Genomic DNA, 15,606 nt, shown 5'->3' with positions numbered 1-15,606 from the left:
GATACGGTCCGGCATTCTGTTATGAGCAGAGGCAGGAGTGATGAGCTCTGGAACTACGGGGATCCGGTTTGATTGCAGGCAGTTGATGAGGCAGCTTGATAGAAAGGAGTTTGGCTCGCAATTCCCTCTACCTGGTTCGAGTTCCATCGTGGTGTATTACGGAAATGAACAACATAGGCTTGGGAAACGGCGATGTCAAAAAAGGTTGCATCAACCGACGCGAAGGATGATTTGAAGAAACATTATTACATATACTAAAAGGTCATATCGGGTAACATTTGCGTAGTTGCCATTGCTTCTCTTGCTCTCTTTCGCTCGTCATGCTGGATACTACTTTGGGCGCGTCTCTGCCTTGATCTCGTGAAAAAACGTTGAACTCTTTCTTTGCGCTGCGAGGGAAGCCAGCCAGCCAGTGGGGGGATGATGCGTTCTGGCTACCCTTCTTTATTATACACCGTTGGGGGGTAGGTAGGTGGTCTGTATTTGTTGCGGAAAATGCAACCCGCTGATGTTTCTTTCTTGCGCTAGGGTGGCTGGATCTCCCTCTTGATTATATCCCCTAGGCTGTGTAGTCCTCCCTCGTCCATAATCGGGAGGTCGGCCGGGGGGGTATTGGTGCTTGGTTGTAGCAAGAATGGGTGTGAAGCCAGAATTTAGCAAGAACAGCCTTCTTGCTGGGGCTGCTGGGTGTTTGTCTTGACATCGATCACTGTTTTGGGTACGTGGTTAGCTCGATACTCTCCAACATAGAACTGCTGCTCTCTCTCTCTCTTGGTATGTGTGTTTGTGTCAAACGTACTTTGCGAGGTGGCCTGCTGGGCCGCGTCGGAGCCCTCCATGCCGGGCAGGGCCTGGGCTATCCTCCGGAAGAGGGTCTTGACGTTGTGGCCGAGCTTGGCGCTCGTCTCGACGAACATGAGGTTGTTCTTCTTGGCCTCGTCCTCGCCCTGCTGCGTCGTGACCTCGCGCTTGTCGTTCAGATCCGTCTTGTTGCCCACGAGCACGATGATGACGTCGTTGCCGCGCTCCGCTCGCACGTCGTCGATCCACTTCTTGGTGTTTTGGAAGGATTTCGCGTCTGTTGGGAACGTGGGTTAGTTACCATTCGCAGGTCGGTCTTCGTAGGGAGGGATAGACGATGTGGTAATGAGGGGTGGGGGACAAGCGTACTTGAGATATCGTACACCACCACGGCCACGCTGGAGTCGCGGATGTAGGAAGGAATCAAACTTCGGAATCTTTCTTGGCCTGCTGTGTCCCATAACTGTAGTCGCACGGTCCGGTCTTCGAGGTACATTGTCTAGCGGTCTGCTGTCAGTACTACTGTGGTCTTCACATCGTATTGCTTGCTGTACATAGAGCGAATGCGGATCCCTACCTTGGAGAGAAAATCGATACCAATCGTCGCCTGGTACATGTTGTCGAAAGAGTCGTACATAAAACGCGTTATAAGGGATGTCTTGCCAACTGTTGAGTCGCGCACCATGGTCAGCCAACTTTCATCTTCTTCGTTTGCCGGGGCCACCTCCGGCAGAGGCATCGTAGTAGTCGGGAGATCGTTGCGTACCACTTTGTTCGCCGAGAAACACCAGCCTAGGAGAGCAAGGTTAGCATCCATCGCGGTTGGGCCAGGCCAGCAGCAGCAGGACAGGGGGCGCGCCGTACTTGAACTTCTTCAGCGGGTTGTTGAAAGAACCTCCTGCCCCGGATTGAGCCATGTTGACGGTTTGTGGTAGTAAGATCTCGCGTGGGAGCAGCGGTTTGCAGTTGGTGGTGATGTTGTTGAAGAAATGCAGATATGCTAGAGCTGCTGGTTCACCGGTTCGACGGTCTGGATGTGGTGTATATATCGGGCGGTTTGTACGATGAGTCGGTCGGCAGATAGATAGGCGCGCTTTCGACGATTATTGACAAGTCCCCGCCAATCAGGCTAGATGGAGTGTCGACTAGAAACGGAGCGGTGGAAATAATGGAGAATGGTCGGATGCAGGAAGAAAGGGGTCCCTTTCTTTTCGTCTCTCGGGTCGAGTGGATCTTTGGGCGTGGCAGATGAACAGAGAGGAGGTCTTTATTTTTTTTCCAATGAAAGGCGGGCGGGATGGAGCGGGCACTACTACCGGCGATCAAGGGAGCAAGTAAAGCCAAAAGAAGGCCGTGGGATTTGAACAGACAGATCAATTACTGTAGCGCAAAGCAAAAAGAATCAAGAGTAGTAGTTGAATGGATACAGTATTGCTACGGTGCAGCTATGATGTATGTGTACAGCAAGTGATGAAGAAACTCCTGGAGCCAAGTCGTCTGCATGGATGCGAACAGAAAAATATTTGATCATCGATCCGAGAAATCAATTCGGAGCTGTCTCAATGCGGTAGAAGAAGAGGCGTGCGTACCCGTACCGTACCGTACTCGGGAGGGAGAGCAAGGACCGCTGTTCCCAGCAATTATCTGAAGTCTGCTACTACACATTCAGTGTGCATGTTGCCTGCACGGCTGCAGCTGAGGCTCACCGTACTGCAGGTCTGTCTGCCTGCGCCTTGAACTCCTTCGATGCTGCTGTAAGAGGTAAGCTGGCCTTGGCACTTTTTTCTTCCCGACCTGTCGTCACCTGTCATCAGTTCCAGATTCCCTTCACCTTTCTCTCTTTCGGTGTCAATAGAGTCAATAGTTGACATGCAACTAGACGGGGCCCAGTGCCGCAATAAGAGACTTATTAGAGACCCCCCACAACCACTGACAGACTGAATTGCTGGGATTTCCAGCAATTGGGCCACTGTAAACCCCTGTAGCTTTCAGTGGGTGGCGTGCTGGCATATCCGCCTTTTGTGGCTGGCCCAGCCCGATAAGAGTTTTTATCAGGTTTTATCGCGCGTGCTTGCTTATCTGAACTTTTCCAGCAAAAGTGTCAGGGCCAATTGGGGAAATTTTGCGGCTACCTCAGCAATCCCATTCCAGTCCCCCCGCCATTTGCAGCGAGTTTGGGAACCAGACAATTGCGCCAGTTCAAAGCTCGGAACGTTGATATTGTAGTATCACCTTGATCCGATCATGCCCGTCTTAAAAGCCCCAACGGGCTCGGCCGACGCCCCGGCCACATACAAGCAGCCCTCGAGGAAGGGCAAGAAGGCTTGGCGCAAGAACGTGGATGTGACCGAAGTCCAGGACGGTCTGGAAGAGCTGAACGAGGCCATCATCAAAGGGTAAGCAGCCAGCCAAAATCGCAATTGCCCGAAAAGGTTCCAAACACTGACCAATTTGCAGCGGCCTCGTGAATGAAAAGCCATCCGAGGAGCTTTTCACCCTCGATACGGTCGGCGATGCCTCCATTCCCAAGAGATTCCCCAGGCACACTTCGAAGCCCCTCAAATCGGAAGAGATCCTCACCGCCCGCTCCGTCGTCCCCGCCGTCGACTCCCGCAAGCGCCCGAGCTCCAAGACGACCGACGGCCTGGTCCCCGCCAAGCGCCTGCGCACCAACTACGTTACACACAAGGAGCTGACGCGCCTGCGCAAGGTCGCCGACGGCCACCACGAGCTGACCCTCGAGGTCACCGAGGACGCCTACGACCCGTGGGCCACGCCCGCCCCGGCCGAGAAGCAGCTGCTGCTGCAGCAGATCGAGGAGCCGATGGCGGTGCCCGATGTCCGGATTGAGAAGAAGAAGGCGCCCAAGACCATCACGCAGGCGCCCATTTCGCTCGCCGCCAGCGGGAAGCGCGTCCCGGCCGTGGTGAAACCGACCGGCGCCTTCAGCTACAACCCCTCGTTCCCCGAGTACGAAGCCCGGCTGGCGGAGGAGTCCGAGAAGGCCCTCGCGGCCGAGAAGAAGCGACTGGCCGAAGAGGAGGCAGACCGCCTTAAGAAGGAGGCTGCAGCCCGGTCAGCCGCCGAGGCAGAGGCGGCCGAGGCCCGCGCACAGCTCTCCGAATGGGAGGAGGACTCGGAGTGGGATGGTTTCCAGAGCGGTGGCGAGCAGCTCGCTGCCTCCAAGAAGCGGCCCGAGCGGAAGAACCAGCAACAAAGAAACAGGATCAAGCGGCGCAAGGAGGAAGAGCGCCGGTTGAAGCACGAAGCCAAGACCAAAGTGAGAAAGGCACAGCTCGAGGAGATCAAGAAGCTGGCGCAGGAAGCACGCGAAAGGGATCAGTCGATGGCCCTGATACAAGCCCAGGCCGGCCAAGGAGAGTCGGATTCGGGCATGGAGCAGACGGACGATGTCGTGCGGAGGAGACAGCTCGGCAAGTACAAGGTGCCCGAAAAGGACCTCGAGCTGGTGTTGCCCGACGAGCTGGAGGAGTCGCTGCGCCGGCTCAAGCCCGAGGGCAACCCGCTCAAGGACAGATACCGCAGTCTGATCCTCCGCGGCAAGCTCGAGGCCCGCCGGAAGATCCCCTTCAAGAAGCAGGCCAGGATGAAGGCGACCGAGAAGTGGTCCTACAAGGACTTCCAGATCTAATTAGTGAAGAGCATGGTTTGATACAGCGCGAAAAATTCATAGATACCAAGAAAGCATGTTCTGTCGGTTGTCCCATTCTGATTACAACTTGGAGTGATTCACTGATATTACATATCCTAACCACCTTGACCAGACTTCGTCGCCTCTCCATCCGAAATAGAAATGGCCCTCTTTCCAGGCTCCGATTGCATTCATGTATGCATATATAGTTACATATGCTTCCCATTTAGGTACACATCGGAGTGTTGTTCTAAAGCAAACGCCTTGAGAAGGGCTCCGCTGAACAAGGATGGCCTATATGGTCTCGAAGCTATGGCAGAAGGCATGGAGCCGGACGGGAACGCTTATCAACTCTTCAACAATTGGGTGGGAGTCCTGGAAGGCTTGGGTCTCAACATCCTTATGAAGAGACACTGCTTTGGCCTTTTCTCATATCCTCTCAGGCCGCCCTTGGGTGCTTTTTGGTCCAATCAGTGCACATATATCTGCTCTGATGTTATCTATGTTGTTGACTTTGCACTATGCCAATTCCCAGGTTACTGCAAAGCAAGGTCTAGGAGGACCTTCCAAGGAGATGATGTGATCATGGTTGGAATAGGGTCCTAGAGTGAAGATGATGGCGTTATCAGGGTCCTGTCCTGGTCGGAAGTACGGTACATGCAGGGAGATACAGAATAGCCATTGGTGCCATAGCCACTCGAGTTTTTCTGGCTGCTCTTCCTCGTGTCGTTGATCCTGGCCGCCAAAGCCCCTAACAGAGGACGCCCACTTCCTGATAATTATCACCGGCGAGTCCATCAAGAAGTAGCAGCATTTCTCGTCGCGCGCCCTCATTGTCTGCCAGAAGAACAGCAATCGCGATAATCATCATCCCATGTATACATACCATCGCTAAGGGGCCTGCTGGTTCTATAATCAATGCCTTGTCCAGATTCGAAATACCTGCCGATTCATGCAACCCTCAGTTGAGAACAAAGACATTCTCTGTTGTCATCCATAATCCACTTTCGTAAAGAAATGCCTATCCCTTTGTTTAATCAAGTGTTTCCTTACCGCAGTCCCTAACCCTTTTCCCCCACTAGGCCATGACAATTGGTTCGATACAATGCCTTTACGTCGGGGTCGCAATTTTCTTCGTCGCTAAACACGATGTCTGTTCAGGGCGGAACGCCGGCAAGGCCCTTGTCTCCCTGGGCGAGAGAGTACGGAGCTTCATTCACGGGCGATCTAGGGGATGGCGATTAACACTCCCTGTTGAGCCCGGTATTTCCCCATCTCCATCCGGTTTTCTATAATGATCTGCCGAGACAAGAGGTAGGAGAAATGAACCTCGATAAGCTTCTTTACAGTAGGCAATCGCAGCTTGTAAGCCATCCCTCCTCCAGTCCGTAATAAGTAGTCTTCGCCTTTTGGGTTCGGCCGTAGTTCTAACTTGTGGCGTCAGCGCGATCTCGGAGGGATCTATTCATACCAGCTCGGCCCGTTGAACGAATACTTGGGTCCTGGAGTTCTGCAATAGGACCCTGAACAAGCTCATGGAAGAGAGGGACCCCTGGTAAGGAGCTCCCCATTCCATCTTATGTTTATATTTGGTGCTGATAAGCAGTATAGGCTAGACGCCTTGCTATTTGGAGACGTTCTCTACTCTGACGGTGCGCCAGTGCCGCTGGAGGAAAGCCCCGACGACCCTCGAACGAAAGATCCCATCTACGTTATCAAGTATCGTAGCCCTGCCGAAATGCCCCGTCGACAGGACTATTTTCACCAAGCCCAAGAACGTCTTCTCGAATTTACAGAAGATCTTATCTTCGGATTTCGCGGTCGGTTTGCCCTGATTCCTTCAAAGTTGCTTGAGATGCTTGCTGACTAAACGGGCCTACGTAGATGAACGAATCTGGGAGGATTCGTATGATATCTCTCAAGTCTTACCCGCGCGGCATAGCTAATTTCGTTGCCCAACTTGTTGATGAGGAAGAGGAGGGTATAGAACGCACTATGATTTGGCTTGACGCCTTAATTATTACCTATACCCAAGTCTCCACCGTCAATATCCGTTAATAGTCTCAAATGCTCACGAGACTTTCTAGGCCGACATGCGCCTGCTGGTGGAAAGGAACCCCGAGCCGGCCGACGCATCGCTGGCGCGCTTCTCCTTGGCCACCACCATTCTGCACGAGCTTGCGCATGCCATATTCAAGAACCTTCTTCTGTATTACAAATACGTCGGGTTCGATAGAGATGGATGCCAGCTTGCTTACCCCCGAACTCATGGCGTCACTAGGGCCCTACCAGTGTGCGTTTGTAAAGCCAGATGACGACAACATTATGGAATTCCCCCAGACAGAAAGTCTTGTTTTAACAGAGAAGGAGCTCGCGCACTACGATACTCCAGATACGGGTGAGTTGGAAACCTATTACCAGGTTATCCTTGGCCTTCTGATTTCAGTATTGACATTTCCGTTCTTCGGAACCCGGTACAGGTGTTTATGTAGCTTACAATAACAGAATCTACGATATATAAGGTCTGTCTGGCGCTTCATTATTCACCCCACCCCCAGCCCGCATCTGTTACGGTCCCCGTATCGGGGTATACTAACCCCCTCTCGTACTTAGGCTACCTCGAACACCACCCCGCCGCTTATTCCCTCCTAGCCCGCTACGGCGGCCGCGACATCACACAGGTCTTCAACGACAGTCACAGCAACGCCCACCCGATGAGCCCGTTCGGCGTGGGCGACGCCATGGGGCGGACGCCGTGACGGACGCGACTGTGCCGAACGGGCCTGGGGCGTGGATTGCGGTGTATGAAGGCACACGGCGTGCTGTTTACAATATCTCTGGTATGTGGAGCAATTAGATTCTTTACGTGCGACAAGACGCTAACCAACCGTCTCCTCTCCGCGCGGTATAGGTCCCATCCGATATCCGCAGTTTTTCCCCGACTCTCCGTATAGGGTCAAGGATTGGATGGCACAGGCAGGAAAGTTTAATAGTAGTGACATGGCATTATCTGAATGGCTTAGGGAAAACCTTGGCCACCGAAAGCTAGGCGAGCTGAGGTGAGCGATGGCAGCGACTAGGGGGCTATCTCTCAGGTGACTATATAGATATCGATATATGCATCACGCGGCTCGACTCAACAGAAGAGTGACTTGAGAGACAATGAAACAACTTGAACGCTCACTAGGCCTCTTTCTCGTATTCGTGTTATCACATGCAGGAGAATTGATGTTTTCGAGGATTCCGCCCATTCTAGTACGGAGCGGCTTTACAAGAAGGGAAGGAATGGACGATGGGCCGCTGTTTGAGGGATTCAGTACCATATTAAGTGATCCAAAAACACCTGTGTCACCGTGCTCGACTAGAGATCTGTCCACGCCTGCTACATGTTGACTCGATCATGTTGCATCAGTCCATCATATTTGTACCGGGCCAGATATGGAATACACGTCTTGTTTGTACTCGCCCTAGACAATCTCTTATTCCCACCCCTTCCCAAGGCCGGTACGAACCGGGTCGACCTCGCTATCTTCAGCAGACTCAACATCTTGTTCTAAGTCAAGAATATCCATCGGAATGATGAGTGTCCATGGATTAAGAATGTAACATATCGCTTTTACGACGTCTCGTAGACCAGCACCGAGGTCAAATTGACCGTCTTGTGCAGCTAGTCTCGGGGATGTGGACATCGTCACGGCTCACCCTTTGCCTGGCTGCTCTCTTGCAGTCACGTTAGTAATACCGGGAATATCACTGAAGCAAAGAGCCGTGGCTTATGTGTGGTGGCTCTGTTTTGTCTCGCAACAGAAAAGATACTCTACTCGACCGAAGCTAGTTACTCGATCCCTCAAGCTGTTCGCAGTTTACGCAGCAGTTGCAAGTGCATTCTTCGAGGAGCTACTCTCTAGGAAGCGTAAGTAAACGTCAGTATGCAACGGCGAGAGTACCAAATGGTCTTGTTGGTGTGCTTTGTGGATATCAGGGTGCATGTGCTAGCACTACTCCGTTGGTATCAATGACGTCAAGTGCCAATATTGTGCTGATCAAGCACTGACATCACGAAGACGTACAAATGAATAAAAATGCTGCTTGCGCATGAAACCGATCCTGAAAGCCTCAACAATACATCACTATATCGCAATGTCCGGTTCCACAGTACACGACAAGCACGGCGAGCTGATCCAGGAAGGCGACCACGTGTATACGAAAGTTCGAGGGGGCCAGCACGAAGGCGACGTGGATAAAGTCGTCGCGGGAAGCAGCGACGCAAAGAATCAGGGAGACAAGAACCATCCCAAGGAACTTATGTATCCATCAATTCGGCCATTGGGCTTCCAGCGGGCGATGACGCCTGACTGATGTTTTTGAGCCAGGTCTTGTTCACCGACCATGAAGGGTATCCGGAGACACTGGAGCATCGGGAGAGGTCGCCCCCGGAGTATGAGAGCTCACGCGAAGTTGGGGCATGAGATAGCAGCATGGGGAAATGGAACGGCTTGATTAAGCCTATGCACGGAGTTTACATCAGTTCTTCCATCAACTCGGTATACGAAATCGCTTCTAGATCGTAACTCGCACCTCGGCGCTATCGGGCGGTGGCAGATGTTCAAATTGTAGTTAGAACTAAGGCGGGCTGAATCATCGGGGCTAATAGTGCTGTCATTGGCCAGCAAGCCCCTTTTCTGCGGGCTTGTGTTGGTTGGCAACTTGGTGGCAGTGCCCAAACACACTTCAGGCATCCCCCGAATGCCAAGCAGGATGGCACTGCCCCGCACGCAGGCTGCTTCACTTCCACAACAACGTCGATTTTATCTTGTTTGCTTAATGCTGTGATGAACTATAAGCTGGTACGCCCCTTTGGGGGCTATGGCTCAAAGACGATGCCGCAATGTGATCGACATCGGTTTGCAGCTTGACCAAAACATAATTATCCCTCGCAGCTTGGAGTGGCAGCTAGATCTGTTGCTTCTTCGAGTAGGATGTGCCCAGCCACGTCAACCCAACCTGGGGTTACACGGCATATGCATGACGATTCTCGGTGGGTGGCAGTGACTGGCTGCCTAAGTACCGGGCCGCCCCACCCCTCCGAGAATGTGGACCAAATGGTGCTTCCGTTCTTTAATCATGTCGTTTCTTTTAGCGGACGACTTTCCGTACTCGTGTCACCCATCTTGTGAAGTTGCCGTACCTCCATAGGGCTCTCAACTTGGACTCCCGCTTTCTCTCTTTGACCCAAAAGCGAAACCGGTCCAAGATGGCCGAGCCTCTCGGCATCGTCGCCAGCGGAATCGCCGTGGCCCAGCTCGGCGTGGCGGCGGGCGTGGCCGTCTGGAAGCTGAGGCAGCTCTGGGGCGAAGTCCAGGACGTGCCCGAGGTCATCTCGGACCTGATCGAGCGCATCGACCTGATCTACCCCTCCGTCTGGGATTTCGAGCGGCAGTTCGGCCGCGGCGGTCCGGAGTCTGGCCTATTGTCGCAAAAGCGCTGGCGAAGCTCGGCGATGTCGCCGAGGGCCTGTCGGCGCAAATCACCTCGCGGCGGGGATTTCGACGGAAGTTGGCGGCAGCCAAAGTGGTCCTCAAGAGGAACGAGTTAAAAAGGCTGGAGGAGCAATTGAGGAACTCATTAGAGGTCCTGCGTCTCGCACGGGATGTTTACACTGGGTGAGTCGATAGTATCGGTTGCATATCATGGCTATTAACTCCTTGAAGAGCACTCTTAGCAGCGACGCCCGACAGGGTCACTTTCAATCTAGAACGAACTATACAACAGACAATACAGCATACTGCACAGCATACTATACAGCATACTGCACAGCATACTATACAGCAGACTGCGCAGCAGACTATACAGCATAGTTGCACTACTACGGTTCTGTCCTTCGAGGTAAAGGCGTCCACACGAGTACCCAGCGGGCAAGAGAGCGGGCAGAAGTGTCCCCCCGCAGGCTCGCGGAGCGCGTACCACGTCCAACGGCGCGCCGCCAGTGGCTGGAAGCCCTTGCCTTCGTTCGGTACCTTATCGCTTCACATTGGCCCTGGCGAGTACGGTGCGGATTTCAGGCCGCCATGGTGGCTAACCGGCTTCGCCAGTTCCTTCTCTTTCCATATGTCCAGGTATAGATCCACATGGGATGCGCATCTACGTGTTTACTCGGAAAGGCTTAAGAACGAACCAATCTTCTGGATGGCGGCGGAAGGAGACATGGCTGGCCTCCTGTCTCTGTTCGATCAGCGCAAGGCCTCCCCTTCGATCGAGATGAAGATGGCATGACTCTATTACACGTGTGTCTTCACAATATCTACTAGAGAATGACAGCAACTACGCTATCCTTATTACCCACTTTTTCGTTTACTGTTTCTAGTACGCGTTATCATGGGGTCGGTTCGAAACCACTAAGTTCCTCGTTGAGTCGGGCGGGGATTGACCCAAGCTGATGAATTCGGCCGGTAAGTCTGCCTCCACGGCTCATCTAATGTCACCATTGCTGACGTCGGTGAAAACAGTACCCCCCATTGCATATGGTCGGCCTCCGTTATAGAAATGCTCTCGAGGAATGCAATAGGATAACGCGCTACTTGCTTCCCAAAGTCGATGTGATGGAGGCGAACCCCCAGTCATCAGAACTAACGTGCAACTGTCCCAAGGTCCTGACATGGAAACTCTATCGACAAATTCAGCCTATCCTATGTCCTCATCACGAGAAAACAACATTCAGATCTCGAGTGGACCAACTATATGCGACAGGCATCGCACAATCTGAAATCTACCGCTTTCTATTGGATCCAGAGTGGTCTGCCGACCCAAAAAGGGTACGCAACGAGGTATGGACCGTCTATGGAGTCTCGCTGCTTCATCTAGGCGCACAAAATCTGTACCGTGGAAAGCGCATAACACCGCAGCAATTTCGTCGCCAAAGAGCTTGGTGCATTATTCAGCGCCAACACGCGAAGAGTGTCGTGCGCATGACAACCAACCTGCACCCACTCGAACTGAGGGTCGGAGTATCATCCAAACTTCTACTTGCTCGAAAGGTCCGAATTCGGGATTACGCCACTCACTCGTGTGATACTTGCGCAGGTGACTTGGGTATCTGAGTTATATCTTACACTGCCTAGGAAGGCTAATGAGGGGCTTCAAGAGTGGATCGCAATTCTGGTAGAAGCTGGTGTGGATATTGAGCAGTATGGAAAGAGGGAGCGCTATCTACTACGGAATACTAACTCGAAGTCGTATATTCATTTTCGAGCCAGGCCCGACCTGAAATTTTTTGGTACGAGTCCTCTAATATTTGGCTGCCAGCTTTGCCTCTACGGATTCACCTATGGCCCGAACGTCAAGGATTGGACCATACTATGCAACGAACCAACCGACCAGTTTGTAGGGGAGTTTTGGGACTTGGTCGAGGAGCGCCCACTTGACTTACCTGGCGCTTGGTTTGAGTAAAAGGAAAATGAAGTCGTCCAAACTGAAAAGAGTTATAGCGAAAGCTATAAATGCCAAAAAGAAACTAATCCACGATGATTCTGCGACAATGGAAAAGGCCGTGTGAAAGATGCTTCATTAGTTTGATATGTATCGGTTAGCATTAACTATCTCTCCATCTCTAAGAATTCTTAATCATTATTACTTCGAATATGTTGTGACGCATTAAGCCTTTGTTATCAAGCCTGCACGACAAACCGCTCCGTGTGCGACTTGTACAAGACCGACGTATCCAGCGTCTCCCCGGTCGCGGAGCGGATGAAGTCGACCCGCAGCCGGTTCGCGTCCAGGAACGAGACCTGGCCGTAGCTGAAGTCGTCGGCGTACGCGAACGCGCTGAACGCCGGCCGCTTCGTCCCGACCCCGCTCAGGCCCTCGATGTTTCCTGCGCCGCCGGCGACGATGTACATGGGCGCCTTCGGGTCCGCGAGGCCGTTGGGGTCCGGCCGGCCGGCGTAGACGGGCTGGAAGCGCTGCGAGTTGTGCACGTGGCCGAAGACGCCGAGGTCGACGCCGTACTTGTACAGCAGCGGCTCGAAGGCCGCCTGGCAGGGCTTGCACGGCTCGCTCCCCGTCGTGTACCAGGGCCGGTGCCCGCTGACGATGACCCAGGGCGTTACGGCGCGGTCGACCGACGCGAGGTCCGCCTCGAGGAACTCCAGCTGCTGCCCGGCGCGCCGAAGGGCCCGCTGTGGAGGTCCGAGAGCCCGTGGCTGCCGGGCTCGTCGGGCGCCGACGCAAAGTCCGTCTCCGTGTTGAGCATGACGAAGTGCACCATGCCGTACTCGAACGAGAACCAAAACGGCGGACGGGCCAGCATGCGGGCCTTGTTGGCGTTGACGCGCGCCGCCTCGTCGGCCGAGGTCGACGCGAAGGCCGTCGGCATCGTGGGGCCGAAGCGCACTTCGAAGTCGGTGAAGTTGGTCTGCCCCCTGGGCACAGCCGGTTGAGCACGGGGATCTCGCTACAGAGCGCCTCGTGGTTGCCCGGCCCGACCATGTAGGGTTTGCGGCCGGCGATGGGGGCCAGCTGGTCGTAGAAGTTCTCCAGGATGGCCTGGAAGGCCTTGGCGCCGTGCAAGGCGTTCTTCTGTTTCAGATACCAGTCGTCGGCATAGGCGAAGTCGCCCGGATGCAGGACCAACTCGTAGTCGTCGATGGTGGTGGCCAGCCGCCCAATGGTGGTGTGGTTGAGCGCCGGCTGGATGTGCGGGATCAGGTCGCGCTTACTCATGTCGTTCTGGATGGTGAACCCGTCGACGCCGTACACACCGAGGTCGATGACGGCATTGACGGCGAAGGGGGTCTTGTCGCCGGGCGCCCGCGGGCTAAAGAAGTGCTTGACGGTGGAGTTGGTTGACGATACCTTGTAGTAATACGTGGTCGCCGGGGCGAGGCCGCTGAGCGTGACGGCGTTCGCAGTGGTCCTCGAGGTATCGTATGTCATCGAGCTACCTGAGCATTGCTGCAAGCTCAAAGCGTCGGGCGACGTGCCATACTGTACACATACTTCGCTCGGCGGGTCGTACGTGTTCCAGCCAATGGACATGGCTGCTTGCCCGTTAACATCCGCTTCTGGGCCGTTTCCAAGCTTCGAAGGCGGGAATCTCACCATTTGGGCCCTTGACAGCAATGCGTTGCTGGACTGGTGTTGTCCGATCGACAGGAATGGTTGGCAAAGTCGCCGCGGCGGACACACAGGATGCCAGAAGCGGCAGCCCTTTGGCAAGAGACAACAGAGAGACCATCGTGAGTGTAAGAATGGCGTGGATAAGAAGACAGAGTATCCCCAAAAGAAAGTAAAATGTCCCAAAAAGCAATGCTTCGCCTCACCGTGAATTATGCCTGTTGCAAGTCAATGATCTGGGGGTTTAGGACCTGGACGGATTGGCGGGTACAGTCGTCGTAGTTTTGCCAGAACGATAGCACCCGCTACGCTAGTACGAGGAAGGCATGTCACATGAAGTACTCTAATGCCATCGTCGTTGCCATTTACAGCAGGTCACCCTCTCTTTCGCTGTCAACGGCTGTGTTCGGGGATAGCGCCGTATCCCTTAGGAACTCGTTGTGGGAGGAAGGACGCCCCGCGAGCCGCAGAGGTACCCGTGGCGTAATGATTGGCTTGGAGCTCACGTTCGCACCTCGGAAAGCACGAATGCCAAAAAGGATAAGCGCCATTGGTCGCATATGCCAAATTGGTGGCTCGCAACCCGCCATCAGGTCTACTCTGCAGCTCTCGGTCAGCAGGTGAGGAGTTCCGAGCCCGAGCTGCAACGTATCTGGAGACGGTTGGACAGGAGGCAGTTAAACCTGCACATGCAGTATTCCTATGTATGATAAATTTTTGACGACGGCTGGGCATCCTGATTCCAAGGGCTTTGGATCGTGATATTGCAGGGCAAAGTGTCTCCTAAAGCTGTTTCGCTAGGGCAAATGCACTTTCGTATTGGTCTCCCTGAGTCAGAAGGTTATCACTGTCGTCAAAATAAAGATAGCGTTGCCTCGGGAGCTCGAGCGTGCCTTCGGGAAACCAGAGCGTGGGGCTACGCTAGGTCGTGTCCGAGCGCGAGTAAATACCATTTGTGCGTTCTTTCACCAATCACATCATTTCATCTGAAACATTGCAAGAAGTGCCGGACGTTTTGGTCAGATATAGCGGCGTGCTTAGGGTTGCTCAGCTCGACCTGGACATACCTCATCAGCCGGGAATGCGGGTGAGCTAGCTCCCCGCGAAGCCAGTCATGGCTACGCCGAAATCCGTGACTTGATTGTACTGTATAACGTACGTTTCCTCTCAATTTCCCTTTCTGGGCAATAACTGCCTGTTAATCTCGATGCGTGGCCCCTGGCCCGGGGTCATGGGTAGTAAGGCTGACATACAATCCTATAGGCCCAAGTATTCAATGTTGCCCTTGCTGCTGCAATGAAGTTACGAGTCTTGTGAACGGACAAGGGCGCTCATATAGAGTATGGCCCAGATCGTTCTCTTATTTGGCATGCATATTCAATCTATACTAAGCTTATGCATTGCTGCGGAATCCAAACTGCGGCTGGAGGCAGATTCAACCAGATAGATCGCGTCTTCTCTGGCTCTTTGGTGCTCGTATACTACAGTAGACTCGGTGAGTTGCGATACTTGATAGCTTCGACATGGGACACTCGAGACTGAGGATATTAGAACCTCCATGAAAACGTATTCCCGACTCAGATAGCAGCTAAGTCGTAACTACCAACGCAAGCTGTACTCTTTGTGAATTATTGATTAGTTTCCTCGATGAGGATGATGTTGAGAACTATCTAAGCAACCAGAGACGTCGAATGATAAGCCCCTAGAGGCCCCAAACGAAAGCTGAGCAGGTCCCTGTATCTTATATTCTCAGGTGCAAATCGGACCTCTGTGTCCGGGGCTGCCTGATGCATTCCTTAGATATCTAGCCAGGAGGACAAAATCAAGACGGCGGCGCACATTCCTCGGAGCGCCGTTGACCCCGTGTTATGACCAGTGTAGTCAGGGGGTTTTCTCTATCTCCAGTTTATAATAACTACAGCACCCTAACCACTTAGCTGTCCTACCACATAAGGCAGCCACCCAAATTGACTACCGATAAGCGAAGCCCCCTAACCCCCTTTTCGCATATAAGTCAGTATCCAACCCCCTCATTAGTAATT

General features: G+C 53.4%; 7 protein-coding genes across 7 annotated transcripts; 5 read left to right on the top strand and 2 right to left on the bottom strand.

Moving 5' to 3' along the window:
* Positions 1–653: 653 nt before the first annotated feature.
* On the bottom strand, positions 654–1,718 carry PG994_013683 (putative Ras-related protein Rab-6A; the record flags this gene model as incomplete). Its single annotated transcript, XM_066865092.1, has 5 exons — positions 654–1,078; positions 1,171–1,300; positions 1,379–1,467; positions 1,568–1,593; positions 1,666–1,718. The coding sequence occupies 5 exons, from the start codon at positions 1,716–1,718 to the stop codon at positions 654–656; spliced, it is 723 nt and encodes a 240-aa protein (XP_066710053.1).
* A 1,327-nt stretch (positions 1,719–3,045) lies between these two features.
* Positions 3,046–4,453, top strand: PG994_013682 (p60 domain-containing protein; the record flags this gene model as incomplete). Its single annotated transcript, XM_066865091.1, has 2 exons — positions 3,046–3,197; positions 3,259–4,453. 2 exons carry the CDS (start codon positions 3,046–3,048, stop codon positions 4,451–4,453), a joined length of 1,347 nt encoding a protein of 448 aa, XP_066710052.1.
* Positions 4,454–5,988: 1,535 nt separating this feature from the next.
* On the top strand, positions 5,989–6,323 carry PG994_013681 (uncharacterized protein; the record flags this gene model as incomplete). Its single annotated transcript, XM_066865090.1, has 2 exons — positions 5,989–6,008; positions 6,065–6,323. 2 exons carry the CDS (start codon positions 5,989–5,991, stop codon positions 6,321–6,323), a joined length of 279 nt encoding a protein of 92 aa, XP_066710051.1.
* A 368-nt stretch (positions 6,324–6,691) lies between these two features.
* Positions 6,692–7,212, top strand: PG994_013680 (uncharacterized protein; the record flags this gene model as incomplete). The annotated part of the gene is made up of 2 exons (XM_066865089.1): positions 6,692–6,851; positions 7,106–7,212. The coding sequence occupies 2 exons, from the start codon at positions 6,692–6,694 to the stop codon at positions 7,210–7,212; spliced, it is 267 nt and encodes an 88-aa protein (XP_066710050.1).
* Positions 7,213–8,593: 1,381 nt separating this feature from the next.
* On the top strand, positions 8,594–8,812 carry PG994_013679 (uncharacterized protein; the record flags this gene model as incomplete). The annotated part of the gene is made up of 1 exon (XM_066865088.1): positions 8,594–8,812. The coding sequence occupies one exon, from the start codon at positions 8,594–8,596 to the stop codon at positions 8,810–8,812; it is 219 nt and encodes a 72-aa protein (XP_066710049.1).
* Positions 8,813–9,707: 895 nt separating this feature from the next.
* On the top strand, positions 9,708–10,726 carry PG994_013678 (uncharacterized protein; the record flags this gene model as incomplete). Its single annotated transcript, XM_066865087.1, has 3 exons — positions 9,708–9,892; positions 9,936–10,116; positions 10,235–10,726. The coding sequence occupies 3 exons, from the start codon at positions 9,708–9,710 to the stop codon at positions 10,724–10,726; spliced, it is 858 nt and encodes a 285-aa protein (XP_066710048.1).
* Positions 10,727–12,117: 1,391 nt separating this feature from the next.
* On the bottom strand, positions 12,118–13,552 carry PG994_013677 (uncharacterized protein; the record flags this gene model as incomplete). The annotated part of the gene is made up of 3 exons (XM_066865086.1): positions 12,118–12,627; positions 12,714–12,841; positions 12,907–13,552. 3 exons carry the CDS (start codon positions 13,550–13,552, stop codon positions 12,118–12,120), a joined length of 1,284 nt encoding a protein of 427 aa, XP_066710047.1.
* Between the last annotated feature and the right edge of the window lie 2,054 nt (positions 13,553–15,606).

This window comes from Apiospora phragmitis (genome assembly GCF_038363925.1).
Source record: "Apiospora phragmitis strain CBS 135458 chromosome Unknown utg000011l:1.0-3236445.0:1.0-3240683.0, whole genome shotgun sequence".
Classification (NCBI taxonomy): domain Eukaryota; kingdom Fungi; phylum Ascomycota; class Sordariomycetes; order Amphisphaeriales; family Apiosporaceae; genus Apiospora; species Apiospora phragmitis.
Note: the sequence above shows the minus strand (reverse complement) of the source record. Positions and strands in the feature narration are given on the sequence as shown.